The following is a 17,408-nucleotide window of genomic DNA, read 5'->3' on the forward strand; positions in this document are numbered from 1 at the left end:
AAACGCAATGTATATGCACATAAGAAAAGAAAAACCCTCAACAAAATTAAAGAATTTATAACAAAGCCAAGGAGACAGACAAATTATGGTAATTAAGTCATTAATGGCTAGTACAGAGGTAAAGATGGTGTTTATTAAGGCACAAAAATGAGGTTTCCAATGGCTGTTTTAGTTATAAATGTAAAAGATTAAAATTTGCTAAATAGTCAGTGCTTCCATTTTTATTGAAGATTAACAATTAAAGTCAGTGTTTGCTGGCTTAAAGGAAAGTTTCATGAAGCCTTTCATACATTATATAATTAATGAAGTTATGCAACTACATAAGTAGCAGAATTTTAACATAAATTTTCTCTTGCATTTTCCACACATTTAATGGGGGAAAAATAGTGCAATAAATACAATAGCATTTAATGGGGGAAAAATAGTGCAACAGAAGAGCATAGCAGGGTTTCATAAGATCTCTTTCATTATTCCTCTTTGGGAGAAATGAAAACTGCCACAAAATTGCTTTGACTATAAGTACATGCATATTTTTACTTCATACACAAAAAGTTGATCTGTGCTTAGCTGTATCTGGCACAGCTCCAGGGAATTAAATGGGTCTGTGCTGATTTGCATTAGCTCATGATCCAGGCATTGCTCTAAATCAGTCATAAGTGTCATTTTGAATGATAAAGTGGCATCTTTTTCCTCTTTATGTCAGCTGATAAGACTGTATATCAATACTTTATTTTCTTTCCCATTTGATCTTTACATGTAATCCAAAATAAAGAAAAATATATCAATATTGATAAATTAGTTTTATGTAGTTTGTTTCTTCCTGACATTGCTTCAGAGTTCTTCAAAACAAGTTGAGTATGAAAACTGCTAATCATCAGTGAAGTATTCACACATGAAGTATGCCTACTCTCTTCTGTAATAATATTATAGATTGCAAGTTTTTTGCATCTGTACAAAGACTTGGATTGTTAATCACAAGTTTTTTGTGACTTCATATTTTTTCTCAGAAGGAAAAGGGTTTCATAGTGGTTTTTGCAGTTTATTGCAATATGAAAATTTGAAGCATGTAAAAATTTTCAGCCAGAAAATGGTAAGTATATAGCATCATTTAAGTTGGAAAATACTCTTAAGATCATTAAGTACAAGTTAATCCAACACTATTTTGTTCACCATTAAACCATATCCATCAGCACCACATCTGTACATCTTTTAAATACCTCCAGAGATGGTGAGTCCATCATTTCCCTAGGTGGCCTGTAAAAATGCTTGATAACCCTTTGGGTGAAGAAAAACCTCCCTTGGCACAACTTGAAGTTGTCTCTTTTTGTCCGGTTGCTTTTGACTTGGGAGCAGAGACCAACCCTCTCCTAACTACAACCTCCTTTCAGGCAGCTGTAGAGAGGTGTAAGGTTTGTCCAGAGCCTCCTTTTCTCCAGGCTAAACACCTCCAGCTTCCTCAGCCACTCCTCACAGGACTTGTGCTCCAGACCCTTCCCCAGCTCCACTGCCCTTCCCTGCACTCGCTGCAGCACCTCAGTGTCTTTATTGCAGTGAGGGGCCCAGAACTGAACACAGGATTCACAGTGTGGCCTCATCAGTGCCAGCTTCAGGGGGACAAAACTTTACTGGCCACACTATTCCTGATACAGGGCAGGATACCACTGGTTTTATTAGCCACCTGGGCACACTGCTAGTTCATGTTCAGCCAGCTGTGTAAATCAGATTAAGTATTTTATTCATCAATTAAATAGTCTTGATCTTCATGGTCTGCTAAAGAACTTGGCTGGTACAGAGGGCCCATCTACAGAAGTGTTAGCTGTATTGTTTCTCAGTATTTTTGCTCTGGATACTGCACCAGAGTGAAGCCATGAGCAGCAGGTCAGTGAGAGCTGTGCCAGAGGAAGAGGTGGTCCTTGGCAGCTCACCCTCTTGCACTTCTCTGCTGCTTCAGCAGGATTTTGTGGATATTACCACTTCCCTTCTCAGCAGAGCCGCCAACTGAGTCACTTGCAGGATTGCAGCAAGCTCAAAAAATTGACACATTTTTGCAGAAACAGGGATGTGAACACAGAGTTGACAGATCTAAGAGGACGGAACAGAAATAGAAATTTGAAGCAGACTGCAGACATGCATCTGTCCATTTATGTGGTTTTATCCTACGAGCATGGTTATGTTGTGCAAGATCACACTTTGCTCCCAAACTTTCAGATTGTGCTTTAAAATTTTGATTTAACTGTTTCAAATAACATTTAAAATTATTGCTCTGTTTTTGTTAGCAGTAACCTGCTTTAGAAACGTTAAAGCAGAAAAGTCAAACTTTTGATCATGCAGCCTGCACTGGATCCAGGCCACCTTCCATAGAAGTTGTTATAGTGTAGACACAGTAAAAATAAAGTGGAATGGTAATTAAAATCACAGAAAACTAATGTAATGTTCCTTTTCTCCTAACATACAGAGTGCTGGTTATGCTAAAAAATAAATACAGAAATAAAAAATGAGACTAAGACATTGAAACTGATCTCTTGGTTTAACCACAGGACTGCAAAGTCAAGGATGTGTAAGGCAAGAAAAATCAAGTTATTTTGCTGATAAATGTCATTGTATTTCAGCAGTATGCCCCAGTAGTAAAACTTTTCAAAACCAATGATGATTAGTTTTGGAACTGTGCTGCAAAGCCTGGTTAGAGCTCTAATCTCAATCCTGCATGTCCCTGTGGTGCTCTGTGGAGGTGTGCTAAATTTTTCTCTACAGTTAGAGAAATGCTTGTCATGCTAAAGGTCTGCAGACTGTCCCAGGAAGTTTGCTGGGCAACATGTAATGTTTTATTAAGCCTTACATAAATGTATTTCATCTAATCATGTCAAAACCAAGACCTTAGACTTCTAAATCTGAAGTTGAAACTGTTGATTGGGCAATAAAGATAATTATTTCTTACAACAGCTTGGAGCCTGTTAAGCCACAGGGAGTCATCCCAGGGTATGCATCACCAGGCACTGCCCTTGTACCACGCTGGCACAGCGTGGCCAGGGGATCCCTCTGCCTGCCCGCAGATCCACCGGCTAGAGCGAGTGCTGGCACCTTGGCACAGACACAAGTGCTTGCACTTCAAGGCTGCTCACCTCTTCTCCCAGCCGCGAAGAGAAAGAAAATTAAATCTATAGAAACTGCCAGGAGAGGCAAATGCTGCCAAGGCATTTCGGGAGAGAGCACTCTTCTTTGGATTCAGTGTTCGGGTGGGGCCACAGAAGCCCCCAGGTCTGGGCCTTGATCTAGAAAGCGCATTGGGGGTCCCTCCTGGAGCCCTGCGTGCCCGTTCCCCGCCTAGGACAGGTCCAGAGCGGTGGCGGGGATGCCACCTCCGTCTGCACCGGAGAGCGGGCGCGCCCAGGTGCGCCGGGCGGTGCCGGGCGGGCGGAGCCCCGCGGCCATGGGGCCCGGAGAGGCGCTGCCCGCCCGCCCGTCCTGCCGAGCGGGTCAGTGTCTGCGGGGCCGGGGAGGGCGCGGGGTCTGCGCCGAGGGTTCGGGGGGTCTGCGCCGAGGGTTCGGGGGCTGGGGGCGCGGCCGTGCGCGGAGGCGGGGGCGCGGTGTGCGCCGCTGTAGCCGCCCTTGCCGCCGTGCCCGAGCCCCGCACGCGTTCGTTCCATTCTCCTCCGCCCTCACGACGCCCGGGTGTGCTCCGAGGAGCGGCGCGGTCGGCGCCGAGGGGGCTCCTGCGCCTCTCCCCCGGCTGCCTCGGGTTAAACATCTTTTCAGCCTTGTGTTGTGCTTTTCGGTGAGTCTGCGCTCCAGGTGTGCCTGGGAAGGATTCCTTGCTGCTTCTCGGTACACCCGCTTTTGGCGCCAGGAGCCGCGCCTTGGCAAAGGTGGGCTCGGTGTTTCCTGGGTGACCGAGAAAGCCGCTTCGTGTTTCTGCGGGGGATGAGCTGAGTCGGGAGCTCAATAGAAATGAGCTAGAAATTTCAATAGAAATGGTCAAATTATTATCTAATCACAGTAATTAGTTTTCGAGATAGCTTAGGACCAGTGTCTTCAGTGGCAGGTTAAGAACCAAGTTGGCTGTCACTAACCAGGTCAAATCAGCCCTGGACTGCAGAATGACAGCAAGTTAGACATGTCACAAACAGTGTGAAGCACCGGGGTGGCTGATATACCCAATTCAAATAGGGAATATTTAGGTGTTGGGGAAAAAAAAAATTCAGAAGTTACACCAGCGGCTGCCTTAGCTCAGACTAATTTCCTGTTGCTCCCAGCCTTGAGTCAGAGCTGGGAGAGATTACTTCTGCAAGGAGGAGTTCTGCTGACAGGTTCATGTTTGTTGACGTTTGGAAGTAGGAGGTGAAACTAGCTTAGCTACAGAAACTCTGTGCTGAGCAAGCCAGGCAGCCTCAGTGGTTTGTCACCTTCCTCAGCCTTGCCAAGTGATCCTCAGACTCTTCAGAGGGGTAATAAAATATCAGTAATTCCCGGATCAGCCTCCTCTTCTCGTCTCTCAGGTGGTTCTTTGATCAGTGCAGTGACGTGCCACTTTTCATGCAAGTGGAACAAATTACTTTTTTTAACTACAAAATGCTACTCAGCACAATAAACAGAGATCATAAGCATTCAAAATTATTCTTCTCAGTGACAAGTCAAACGTTTCTTTGTGAATGTGGGCAAAGATTGTCATCCAGAAAGGAGAGAAACAACCTGTGGCAGTCATTGGATGACTTAGTACAAATGGTGCGATTAAGTTTTCCTTATTTGAGGTCAAAATGTATGCTGAGGAATGAGAAGCTTTAGAACACATAGAAAAAGTAGCAGTAGTGTCATGTGAAACAAAATAAGCCTGCCTTTCATCTCCAGCTAAATGAAAGTACACCAGTCACAAAAAAGGGGGAGGAAAATTGTTGATTTCTTCACTGTAGAAACCCAGTGCACTGATAATAAACTGCCTTTACTGTTGCAGGTAGCTGAAGGACTATACTTATCAGGAGTGTTTATCTTTATATTTTCTTTTAATTAAAGGCAAGGAATGTTACTGCTTCTCACACCTTACTGGTTTAGCATCAGTATAGGTATTGGGAGCTAAGGGATTTCATTCATCTCTCCACTGTGTTTTTTCACAGAAACATAGAATAGTTTGGATTAGAAGGGACCTTTGAAGGTTATTTAAATCAATCCCCATGCCATGAGCAGCAGCATTTTTGTCTTGCCTTGATATGTGTTGACTAAGAGAAAATATGCTTAAAGGACTTTTCTGTAATTTCATTTTGTGATTTATTCTTCACCAATTATGTCAAAACAAGTATATGCAAATTTTTCTTCTTCTAAGACTATGCTAATAGTTTAGGATTTTAAAATACTTTCAGGTGCAAATGCTAATTCTGTATTTTTACATTATCCAACTGTAATTTTTAATAATGGTAAGAGTGTAGAATAGTGCCTATCCTACATATTGTGCAATATTAACTGCATGTTGATCTAAGTTCTCTAAGATTTTAATCTTCAGCTGTGGAATATGAACATACCCATCTTGTGGGAACATTTTTATTAAGTGACTGACTTAGCAATACAAAACAACTCCTGTTATATGGAAACACTCTTGGCAAACAAGGAAATGTGTTTGCACAGCCTGCAAATCAAATTATAACTTCCTGTAGTATGTTTGTTGTACAGTATGGAACGAGGGAACAGGTACTCACTTTCGTTCCTTTCTTGTAAAGGGTGCTGTCTCCCAGAGTTAATACCAGCATTGCCAACTGCAAATATGACATTTTTAAGACCTTACATATTTTAACTATTCCTTGTTAAACTGTATTAAGTGAATTATCTAAGTCTGCTTCTTGCTAATTGTTCAGTGATGTACTTTTGATATAACATTATTATTTCCAGAGCTTACATGAGAACACAGATGCACATCCTTTTCTACCAAGTCCCCAGGTGGCATTTTTTCAGTTGGGCTGGGGAGCAGGAAGAAAAAAAAGGGACTATATTACTGATGTTGCCACTCATGAGGATGACTCTTTTATGTGTTATTTTAATTACAGGGAAAACATGGAAAACAAAACTATTTGTTGCATCCCATGCTTTATGTGTATCACGGTGGACCAAGCATTTGTGCTTCTGCAAACTGTTTCATATTTTAACATGTCTTCACAATAAGCCTTCTTTTCAAAAAAGGTTGTTCTTAAAAGTATTCCAGTCTAGATTCTGTAACCACACTGGTTGCCTGATGCACTCTATTGTGACAAACTGAGACATCAGCCTAGACTGCCTAAGCCCTGTTGCAGCTTTGCTGCCCGACCCCAGTTTCTGCATGCAAAAATGCAACTCCTTTTGTTCTTGGAAATGCAATACCTCTTCTTCCTTTAAAAACAAATCTAGGCTGATAACAATGATGTCATTGCCACAGGCTGTCATCACAGTGATACTGATAATGCTTGGCTGGCTGAGAGTGTGAAGCTTTGTTCTCTGCTCAGGATCACCCAGCTCTCCAGCATTGTTGCAGGGATGGCTGGAGGAACTGTCCCATGTGGCCTGGGAACTACCTCCAGCCAGGGCTTATTGAGGTTAGACTAAATTTGCTGTGAGGTGTAATGAAGCCTTCACCTAAAAATTTTGTGATTGGTTAAGTAACACTTGGCTCACACAGTGTTCACTGAACAGTTTTAATAAAATGTCTTAGTGCCTGTATGCTGTGAGAGTTTGTTCCCTGCTTGATTTTCCTTCCTTTTTTTCCATTTGTTTTTCTAATCTCAGCTACCAGTGTAAAAGCAGAGGCTTTGAATAGCAGCAGGCTCACTTTAACAAGCAAAGTCCAAAATCATGAATTTGGCTATGTGTCTGTGGTCTCTGCACAATAAAAAAAAAAGAGCCCTTTCATCTTGAGGTTTCAGGTTAGCTTTTAAGATTTTGAGTTGAATTTTAAATTTAAACTAATTTTCTTTTGTTGCAATCCCTGGTATTTCCCTTCTTGCTTGTCTGAGCTAATGAAGTGCAAAATATATATGTAAAATAATGTAATCACCTGTGAGCTACAGAGGCTGGTATGACTCAGGGCAGCATTGTGTACATTGTGTGTTACTTGCACAGTCAGAAATTACAGGTGCTCTGCAAAGACCTGAAAAGGAGTGAGCAGAGTGAGGACAGGGCTCTTCCAGAGCTGGGCCTGTGTCATGAATCCTTTGTCCTTCTTTTCCTGCTCCCAGGTGCTGTGCTCTCTTTTTCTTGCCGTGACTCGTGCCAAGCATTGTGCCAGATCATCAATGTGTCTGAATCACGCTCTCCTCTCCTCACCTCTATGGAGGGGACTGGCAATGAAACAAACTGGAGCATTTCCGTGCCTTCTGGAAGCAAATACCACCTCTACATTGGCTTGGCTTTGGCTATAGGTTCCAGTATCTTTATTGGGTCTAGTTTCATACTGAAGAAGAAAGGACTTTTGAAACTGGCAGACAGAGGAGTCACCCGAGCTGGTAAGGGATGGTGCCAGCCTTTATCCTGCTGGGGACACAAACACCTCTTACAACTTGACAAAAGCAAGGTTCAAGTCACAGATCAATGTTTAAAACTACTTCAGTGGTGATCAGAAGTCCTGTCTTGGTGAGGGATCGACACATGGTATTACTTCTGTGTGTGTGATTACAGGGACTGGGATTTCAGAACTCACAGGACTAGGGGAGGTGCAGGGGGTATTACATCTAGTGAGCTGGTGCTACTTCCTCACCCCCTCCTTAATTACCAAATAACAGTCTCCATTTGTCTTACCCTTCAAAATGCCTTTCTCCCTCTTTTTTCAATCTTTTCCCCCCTCATTTGAGATGGAAAGTCTTAAGCTGGTAACTAGGTTTAGCCTTTTGGTTTTGCTCTGCTTCTTTAAAGTAAATGCAATGAGTTGTAGAAATGACATTTATTACACAAGTTTCTACAGTTAGTACAACTATCCCTTTATCAAAGTCAACAGATTGAGAACTAGAAATAGAACAATTGCACTAATCTCATAATTTCCTTTGCATGGATTTAAATACATAGCATTAGCTATTCTTTTGTTTATTGTGTTTATTGCAATATATTATTCCAGAGACTTTGATTATTTGAAAATACTCTGATACTGAATATTCCATATACTTATGTTTTATGAAAAAAAAAAAAGTACACAGGGGTATTTTTCTTTCTAATTTCTTCCAACCTAAAGTAAAAGGAGAGCCAGACTACCAAACTGACCTAGAAAAGCACTTTGAGATGTTTCTTAGGCTCAACAATAATCTTTATAAACATTTTACTTTTACTTGAAACTTCCCCTCTGTGTATATTTAGTCAAATAGCAATTTTTAGAAGTCCAAGTCAGAAAGCAGTAGAGTGGATAATAAAATGTCAGTCAAAATCAAATATTTTTTTTGTTGCATCCAGGTAACATGCTCTTTTGGTACTTGGTAGTTGCAAATGTGAAGGCTACTTTTTGTTTCTTACAATAAGGTGATCTATTTCTTCTAAGATAAGATCATGTTTTTGTCTTTCAGGACAAGGTGGATATTCTTATTTGAAGGAATGGCTTTGGTGGGCTGGACTGCTATCAAGTAAGTCACCTCTTTGCTCTCAGCCTATATGTAAATCTACAAAAAGCAGGTTGTTTTAAATAGATTTTATTGCCTGATTTTTCATTCTCTTCACTTATAAGAAATGTCCGTGCAATTACATTCATGACAAGCTGTTGTGATATGCCATCTTTCAAATACTGCGTTTGGTCTTCAGAGCTCTTTGCAGAATAATCATCTTTTCTTTAATATCTGGTCAAATGCAGTGGAATTGCATCTGTCAGCTTCTAGGAGTACTTAGGAGAAAAGTGCTTAACTTTCTTCAGTATTTATTTCTTCCAGAAGAGGTTGTACTGCTAATTTTGAATTGAAAATATGCATATATAGTGCAGAAAAAAGATTCTGGTTTGTATTTGCTATCATAGCTGTCATACAAAATATTTAAATAGCATGCCTTTTAATATCCTCCTCCAAGCTGATCCAAATATTCTTTCCTCTGCAGTGGGATTAGGAGAAGCTGCAAACTTTGCTGCCTATGCCTTTGCACCTGCAACCTTATTTACCCCCTTGGGTGCACTGAGTGTTCTCGTAAGGTCAGTACCAATTGGGAGCAAGCCTTGCTGCACTCCCTGCATGAGGGAAAAAAATACTGTCTTTGGCTGAAAGTAGAGGTTTTAAATAAGAAAACTGAAAAGCAATTTATGGACAATTTTGTTGCTTGGTGGAAAGATATTTTTCCTTTTTTAGAACTGAACTCTCTGGGTAGATAGAATCAAAAGACCACTGAGTGCCTTCCCAGTAGCTTCCCACCTAGATTGCAAAGTAATTCTTATCAGCATATACCAGGTATACTGCTGATAGAGGATAATTTATCTCTTCCTAGAGAACCTTTTTTAAAAACTGTTATCCTGTTCTTTGGTTGTGACAAAACTTTATATAAAAAAATCAGTATTCTTCAGTGAAAATGTTTTCAAAAACATTTATATTTATAGGAGCAATAATTTCATATTAAGGCACAGTTAGTAAAACTTTTGGTTTTATTTTGTCTTTTGGAAATCCTTCTGGAAAGAAGGCTAAGAAAATTTTAGCTTTCTTCTGTATCCACAGTTAAAATTAGTGGTTCTTTTGAAACATAAATGTCCTTCAGAGACTTATTGTTTCCTATGTATGAAGAAAAAAATAATTTCCAAACACTTAAGCACATACAGTAATGACGCTATCATAGCAGCAGAAAAGACATGGACTATGCCTTCAAAAATTGTATAGGAAATAATTTTTTACCAAAATGAGATTGTTGTATTTTAAATGTAAACCTTCTGATTTTTAAGAACTGTGTGTACTATATGAAACACTATGTTTAAAACAACATACATCACATATTAAAAATAAACAAACAAAACCCCAAACAAACAAAACCTACCTAAGATGCTTGCAATAATCTACCTGCTAAAACTGCAGCTGTTCTGTCATAGCAAAACTAATGTAACTGAGTCCCTGCAGTGGTGCTGGGCTCAGCTTGTTGGTAGATGCAGATTGACTGGCTGCCTGGCTGCTGCTGTGCAAAACAGCTTGAGTTTTATTGCCCTCTTCTTTGGTGGGGATAGCAATTGTTCAAATTTTCATGAGACAGAGAGGTTGTTAGAACTCCATGTCAGCGAACTCATTACCCTTGTGTGAAAAAAGCTCTGTATTTTGATCAGTGGGTTGAATAACTGTTTGTGAGTTTGTTCACACACCATTAAGCCTGTGTTTGTGCCCGAGGTTGTGCTCTAACAGGCTAATCATGCCCTGTGATTGATGTCATTTAGGTCGTGTTATTGTCCTTAGGTTAAATAATCAACCCCGTGGAGATCCTGGGGTTGATCTCTTTGAAGGGGGAGACAAGCCTCCTCTGTGTTTTGAGGGCAAGCCAGGCAGGAAGTATGCCTGGGTGGGAGACCCTGGGGAGGGATGAGGAACAGTTTCCAAAACTCGTGTGCATTGGTTGTAATGGCAAATGAAGTGCTTTGAATCATTTTTGGAGGAAAGAAACAGCTCTTGTGGTTAATCTACAAGTGAGAGTGCATACCCTGACCCAGACAATCAGGAGGGAGAATTTCCTTTGCAATCTGGACCCATTTACAACCTGGAGGGAAGCGATGAGGGTTGCTAAACTCCCTAAAACCTGAGCTTACCTTCTTGGTCTTGGCCAACTTTCTTGGAAAAACTCCTTACAATTTGATTGTTTCAGGCTGGTTTACCTTATATCCAAATTCAAAAGAGGTTTTGAATTACTGTTATGCTACACAGAGTGATTTTGAATGTCTTTTATGGCTGGTGGAGCTGAACATTTTATTTCTATTTTGTTGAACAGTGTTATATTGTCATCCTATTTTTTAAAAGAGAAGCTGAATATTCATGGAAAGCTGGGCTGTGTACTGAGCATTTTGGGGTCAACAGTCATGGTTATTCATGCCCCAGAGGAGGAGGAGGTCACCTCACTAGATGAGATGGAAAGAAAGCTGCAAGATCCAGGTATTCAATTGCACTGAGCACATGCCACAGTTCATAGGGAAGCGTCCAGGACATTGAACAATTCTGAGCATGTTTGTGGACATAGTCTGGTATTTTATCTCATGTGCATTGCTCTTCCCTTTCCTCTTTTTTACAGTGTTTGTTACATTTGCTGTTCTCCTAACAATCGTTGCCCTTGTCCTGATTGTTGTCGTGGCTCCAAAGAGAGGTCAGACAAATATACTGATCTACATTTTGATTTGCTCACTCATCGGTGCCTTCTCTGTTTCGTCTGTGAAAGGCCTGGGCATTGCCATTAAACAAATGCTGGAGAGGAAGCCAGCCTATCGCCATCCCTTGGTTTACATCTTGGTGGGCATCCTGGTGCTCTCAGTCAGCACCCAGATCAACTATCTCAACAAAGCCCTGGACGTGTTCAACACATCCCTTGTGACCCCCATTTATTACGTGTGCTTCACTACGACGGTGGTGACGTGCTCCATCATCTTGTTCAAGGAGTGGAGCAGTATGGAAGTGGGTGATATCATTGGGACCCTGAGTGGATTCTGCAGTATCATCATTGGCATTTTCCTGTTGCACGCTTTCAAAAACACTAACATCACCTGGGGTCAGTTGATGTCCAGTGTCGCCAAAGAGCCGTCACGGCCACACCGTGAACTTGAAACCAGTCACACTTTGCTGGAGAGCATGGAAGACCCAGCTTTGGCATATGAGGAGGACAACATTTTATTCAGCCAATGAAACCCTCAAGCAGTGTTCATCCTCAAAGTGTCATGAATTGCAAACTCAGCCCACCCATGTCTGCTAGAATGTTCTACTTTTCTGCAGTCCTCTGGACATTTGTCTGTGAGCCCTGTTAAGTGTGGGCCACTCCTCTCTATGTCAGCTGTTGGCAGTAATGAATGAAAATGTTCAGTAATTAGCATGACAGACAGAAACCTGGTGGTGGTATGTTAGGCAATGAAAAATAGGGTCCTTTTTTATGCAGCATCTCTTCTTGGGAAATTTTAGCAAAAAATGGTCTTTGTAAGCCACATTTTAAAAATGCAATTTTCTTTTAATGATAAAAGACAATCCTTCCTGAAGTGGCAGGTACTCGGCTATTATCTTGTTGATGGCCTTAATACTTCTGGCTTTCTTTATATTTTTTATAATTTATTGCCAAGCAAGCTTGTAGATTCTCTATATGAAGGATATTCATTGGAGACCTAATATGAAGAAAACAGTGTTTAACCCTTTTAGTTTTTAATATAAAATTTTATGCAAGATATTTTTCACTTTTGATGACCTGCCAATGAACACTGTCACAAAAAAATTTTAGCAAATACAGTTCTTGATAAGTCTCAGCTTTTTTACCCAAGGAATCCAGACTGGATTGTGAATCCCTGAATATGTTTGTCCTAGTTTAGGACAAAATTCCACAACTCCCTCCCCCACCACCGGGTTTGGGAGGAATTTCCTCAGAGGAGAAGGTGGAAAAAACTTGTTTATTGAGAAACAATGAAAAAAACACTCCCCAACACAAGGAAAACAGTCCGAGATGACAACAAATGTTTTCACCGGTCCAAGAGAGGGTGAGCAGTCTCTGCTGGGGAGGGTGCCAAAGCTTCTTTCAGGTGCAGACTCCGGGGGGGTTTCCCTTGATGTTCCCGAATCAGGGCCCGAAACAGGTCCAATGTCTTCAGGGAAGGGAGGAAGGAAAGAAGGGGAAACACAAAAGCAGAAAAAGATGGCAAAAAAGCAAGCAAAAAGCAGAAAGCAAAGAGCAAAGCCAGCAAAAGCAGCCTAAAGCTAGCAGCAAGCCAGAAGCAAGCAGCCAGGGGAGGGGCTCAGCCACAGACAAAACAAACTGGGCACACGGGAACAGGGGAAAAAAAAAACCAACCACGATTTGGGATACAAAGCATGAAAATGTCCTGTCACCCCAGGACAATGTTTGTACTTTTTTATTTCATAACTAAGACCAAGTTTAAGAAAAACAAAATTTATTAGAGGCCTGAGAACTGTTGCTACTGTCTTAAAATGTTGCATGAGGTTATAGAATTAAGTATTCAAAGGCAGGAGAAAACCAGAAGATGCAATTAAAAATTTCTACTTTGTTCTATATTATTTTGAGGATTAAGAAGGGGCTTTACTTATTTCCATACTTCTTCCTAATATAGCCATCTATGAATTAGAACCCATTTAAGCTTTTCAAATTTTTTCCTCATTTTCTGGGAAGGTATTTTTCTTTATTAATAATAAAGCAGTCCTGTTAATTTTTACTTTTTTATAAGTGCAAAATCCACTTTACAATCCATGCACTACTTCTAAAAATATTAGGTAAAGGATGGGCCATAGGGCAAGGTGTGAGAAATGTCAGAATGTCTTTTTTTTTTTTTTTTTAGTTTGGTCTTTTCATCTTTTCTAAATAAGAGTATTTGCCTCTATTAGATGTTTAACAATGTGTTAATGTACCAGAAGCCTTGGAGATTGGTAACTGTACTGTAGTACTGTAGTTCCTCAGTTGTGGTCACTGATCTTGGTGTCACAAAAAAGCTTGCACAGTCCGTGGTTTACTCATTACAATCCTTTTTGTTTTCCACTTTGTGAGTAAGTAAAGAAATCCAGTAATCAGATGTGTGGGTGGTGACAAGCTCATCAGAAAGCAGCCATTTGGATTTTTAGGTGTGAGTCCGGAAAGTTTGCCAGAGTATGCCAGCACTTCCGCAGCCTAATAATCGATTTTCATCAGCTGTGATTTATATGCCAAGCAGAACTTCCTCATGAAGCAGGCTACATGTTTTCTAATGTGCAAAAGGATTAGTAGGGGAGGACAGTTTGGATGGATAGATTGTTCTGCCAAGGAAAGCTCATCCTTTAGCTCTAAGAACAAAAGGGTTGCTGCTTGTATTTCATATATTTGTGTGGCATCACCATTATCCAGCAGAAGGGACATTTTCACAAAAAATGTACTTGCTTTTGAAATATAATGATGTTGTATACATTATCAATTTGGAATATTTTTCAGCTTAATTGAGTGATGAGATACACAGCAATTCTTTGCTGTTAAAATGCTTGTGTTAAAAAAGCTTCAGACAAGAAAATCTACTAACAGGGTTTCATTACTTCTTAGTTAATGTAGAGAATAGTTTGGTTTTATTGACCAGATTCAAGCTTCCAAATCTTTATAGTTCAAAACAAGTAATACAAATAATAAAAAAGACTGAAGATGGAGGGCGCTTTATAGTTTGTTTTTTAACAAAAACTCAAATGGCTTTTCACTCTGGATTACACAATTCAAAGAATAACTGAAGAAATTATTGATTGTAAAAAAGAGAAAAAGAAAGGCTTTAGCATAGTTCTTCGCCCATTTATTTGTTTATAGAGTCATCACCACATTTGTGGTGTGACCAAATGAGTTATTTGTTAGAAAAAGCAACCAGTCCAGTTCCTGAATGGATATGCATTGGCATTTTTAAAGTTATGTCATAATACTTTCTTTGAGAAGGGTGTGGACTCCTTATATACCAACTGCTGGCAATAATTAACTTATACCAAGCAAAATTCCTGTATTTTTTACTGGACTTGCATATCTCCTATTACACATAAATAGCAACTAATAATGAAAGAATGTTATTTTCTAACAGTGTCAGAAAAACAACGTTAATGGTTATTTTCATGGTGTACAAGAAGTCCATCATGTTAGAAATAAATCAGTGATTAACTTTTGTATAAAAGCATTTGTTGTAAGAGATGCTATTTTTTTTAATGTTTATATTTAGTTACTAGTTTGGAATAACTTTGATTTTTTAATTGAAATTATGCTAATATTTCTCTTGTAATAAATTATTCATGGTTATGTACTAAATTATCTGTGGTTTTTTAAACAAGGGATAAAAAAGGGTGTCATTCCTATTTCTAAACTAGAGAAGAAAACCCAAAGCCTATGTATTAGGCATGTCTGTCACAGCCAGTCTCAGTGGAGAGTGCTTCAGTGAGTTGTCAGGCTTTCCAGGCAGTGAAATGGAGGACATTATATTAAGTAATTAGATTTGTTTTGTTATGTAGGGTGAATGGTTAAGGCAGAGAACAAAGCAATCCTCAGAGGCAATACATTGCTAACCAAATTACACCTTTAAAATGCTGATACTAAACAAATCTTGGCAGCTACTCATTATTACCATACCTCAGGACAAATCAAGGGGCAATTAAATTCATTACACCAACTAAATGTAGGTAGGTCAAGAAGACTTGGATAGGGTAAAAAATCTGTACGATTTTGGAAGGAAATACATCAGTTCTTAGTTTCTATAGAAATCTGTTCTACCATCTGCATTTTCCAGCCACACTTGAAAGACCCATGCTATAAAAAAAATCTTCATCCCAAAGGGTACATATTCAAAACTTCAAACTCTACTCATCAGGGCTGCATTCTGGAGCTATAAGGGGAATTGCATACTTCTAGAAAATGCCTTTCTCTCACTCTTTAAATTCCAGCAAAATAAAACTGGCAAGTGTGCTAGAAAACATCCTTCCAGCAGGGCAGGTTTACAGTACCTGACACCTTTGGGGGGCTTTTAAAATGGGGCCATGGTTCAGAACATGGCTGGGCGGCTGAGCAGGAGTCAGACTGGTGCATGAGGGAGGAGGGATGGTGATGTGCTTTGGTGTGCCTGTAGGGCCTCCCATCTGTGAAATCTGGGTGGGGGGAGAGGGGGAGGAGGCAGGAATTGGTCTGAAAACCAGATGGCACTGGAAACAAGTGTCACCAGCTCTGTACACACTAGTGATTGGTCTCCATTGCTCTTCAGGAATACTTCTGACAAGTGAATTCATTTCACTTTCCAAAAATAAATTCCATTTTGTCAATAATGCCTCTTTTTTACAGAAAATAGATGTATCCTAAGTGGCTGGCTCACAAAAGCTTGGAGTTCTGCCTTTTTCCTCCCATCCATAATACAGACTTGTTCCTTCTGATGTTTGATCAGCAAACAGTAGCTAAATTTTTACAAATGCTGAACAAACACTCCTACAGCCTTTGATGGAGGGTTCTCTGTATGGAGGTGTCTTCCTTTACTGTTATTTCCTGATCTCATTTTTATCAATGGAAGTGTAAAAAAACCAGCACACGGGCATCTCTTTATAGTCAGTGACAAGGCTGTCACTCACGATTCATCCATTTTTGTCTGTTAGAATATGGTTAGAATTTGAACTAAGCTCACAGCCATCATGATGTCTAAGGTGGCCTACTCAGTCTTTATTTAAGGGTTTGGCTGTTCTGGTAAATTAATACACTTTAAATACCTGACCTTTGTACTGCAGACCATTAATTGCTGCCAATTAAGCACATGTTTCACTGACTCTAAACCAAGTTCTAGTGTTTTTTCATTTATTTACTGTCAGCTTGATGATAGCAGCTGTTACATTTATTTGTGTCAGAATGTTAATAACAGCTTCCTCAATTTTTTCCCAAGCAGCCTACAGAAAGATTATATTGGGATGTGGAAGCCTGGTAGGCAAGGATTACGGGCTCCAGGTACTAGACCAGCATGTTTGAGGATGGGTGCATATTCACCATGGGACAGCTCAGTAAGACAGGCAGGAGCAAGGTGCTTTGAGTACATAAACCTAATGGAGCTGATTTTTACTGCATGTACTGTATTACATATTAACTTGCAGGAATATGGCAAAACCAGTTTTACAAGAGCTGTTAAAAAAGATGCCTCATATATCATTCAAAGTCCCCATATACTTTATATTGTGGAAGGAGTTTGAATTTCACTGCTACCGTGTGTCACTGGTTTCTCTTGGGTTTTATTCCTCTCTCTTTCTCCTTTTCATCGCTATTGCTATTGTTACATTTTACCTTGTTTCAGTTATTAACCTGTTCTTATCTCAACCCACAAGTTTTACCTTCTGGTTCTCTATCCCACCAGGGCAGAGGCAGTGAGCAAACAGCTGTGTGCTGCTGTTGCCAGCTGGGATTAAACCACAACAGTTATAGATCTGCATTCAGCCATAGGTCTGATAAAGGACTGAATGCTCATAAATAAATTCATTATGAAAATAAACACTGACATCAGTTGGTGGCAATTCTTCTGGCAAATTACATGAAATAGTGAGAATATCATCCTTTACTTGATGCAGAAATGCTTTAGAAGTGTTCCCAAACGTTCAAACAATGGGACTAACAATATCCTTTCCCAAGGGTTGATAACTATCAAAATACTATTGCAGTAAAGATGACTGATTACTGTGAGGACTATATTTGATTATGAGGTGCCATCATCTTTTGGAAATTCAAAACTTTGTGGGGTTTGCTATATTTAATTTTACTGTTACAGTTATTTTCTAAATTTGGGAATAAAAAATTAAACTGTGACTCAATTTGTGACAAAA

At 40.0% G+C, this 17,408-nt stretch overlaps 1 protein-coding gene across 2 annotated transcripts; it reads left to right on the plus strand.

Moving 5' to 3' along the window:
• Positions 1-2,980: 2,980 nt before the first annotated feature.
• NIPAL1 (NIPA like domain containing 1) lies at positions 2,981-14,871 on the plus strand. Of its 2 annotated transcripts, none has more exons than XM_063401890.1 (6): positions 2,981-3,473; positions 7,188-7,454; positions 8,499-8,555; positions 9,016-9,106; positions 10,867-11,027; positions 11,164-14,871. In XM_063401890.1, the coding sequence occupies exons 1-6, from the start codon at positions 3,350-3,352 to the stop codon at positions 11,766-11,768; spliced, it is 1,305 nt and encodes a 434-aa protein (XP_063257960.1). In that variant the 5' UTR covers positions 2,981-3,349; the 3' UTR covers positions 11,769-14,871. The 2 variants fall into 2 exon arrangements, with proteins under 2 accessions (XP_063257960.1, XP_063257961.1); XM_063401891.1 differs by lacking the exon at positions 2,981-3,473 and adding an exon at positions 3,539-3,772.
• Positions 14,872-17,408: the final 2,537 nt, after the last annotated feature.

Source organism: Prinia subflava, chromosome 7 (genome assembly GCF_021018805.1).
Source record: "Prinia subflava isolate CZ2003 ecotype Zambia chromosome 7, Cam_Psub_1.2, whole genome shotgun sequence".
In the NCBI taxonomy this organism is placed as follows: Eukaryota; Metazoa; Chordata; class Aves; order Passeriformes; family Cisticolidae; genus Prinia; species Prinia subflava.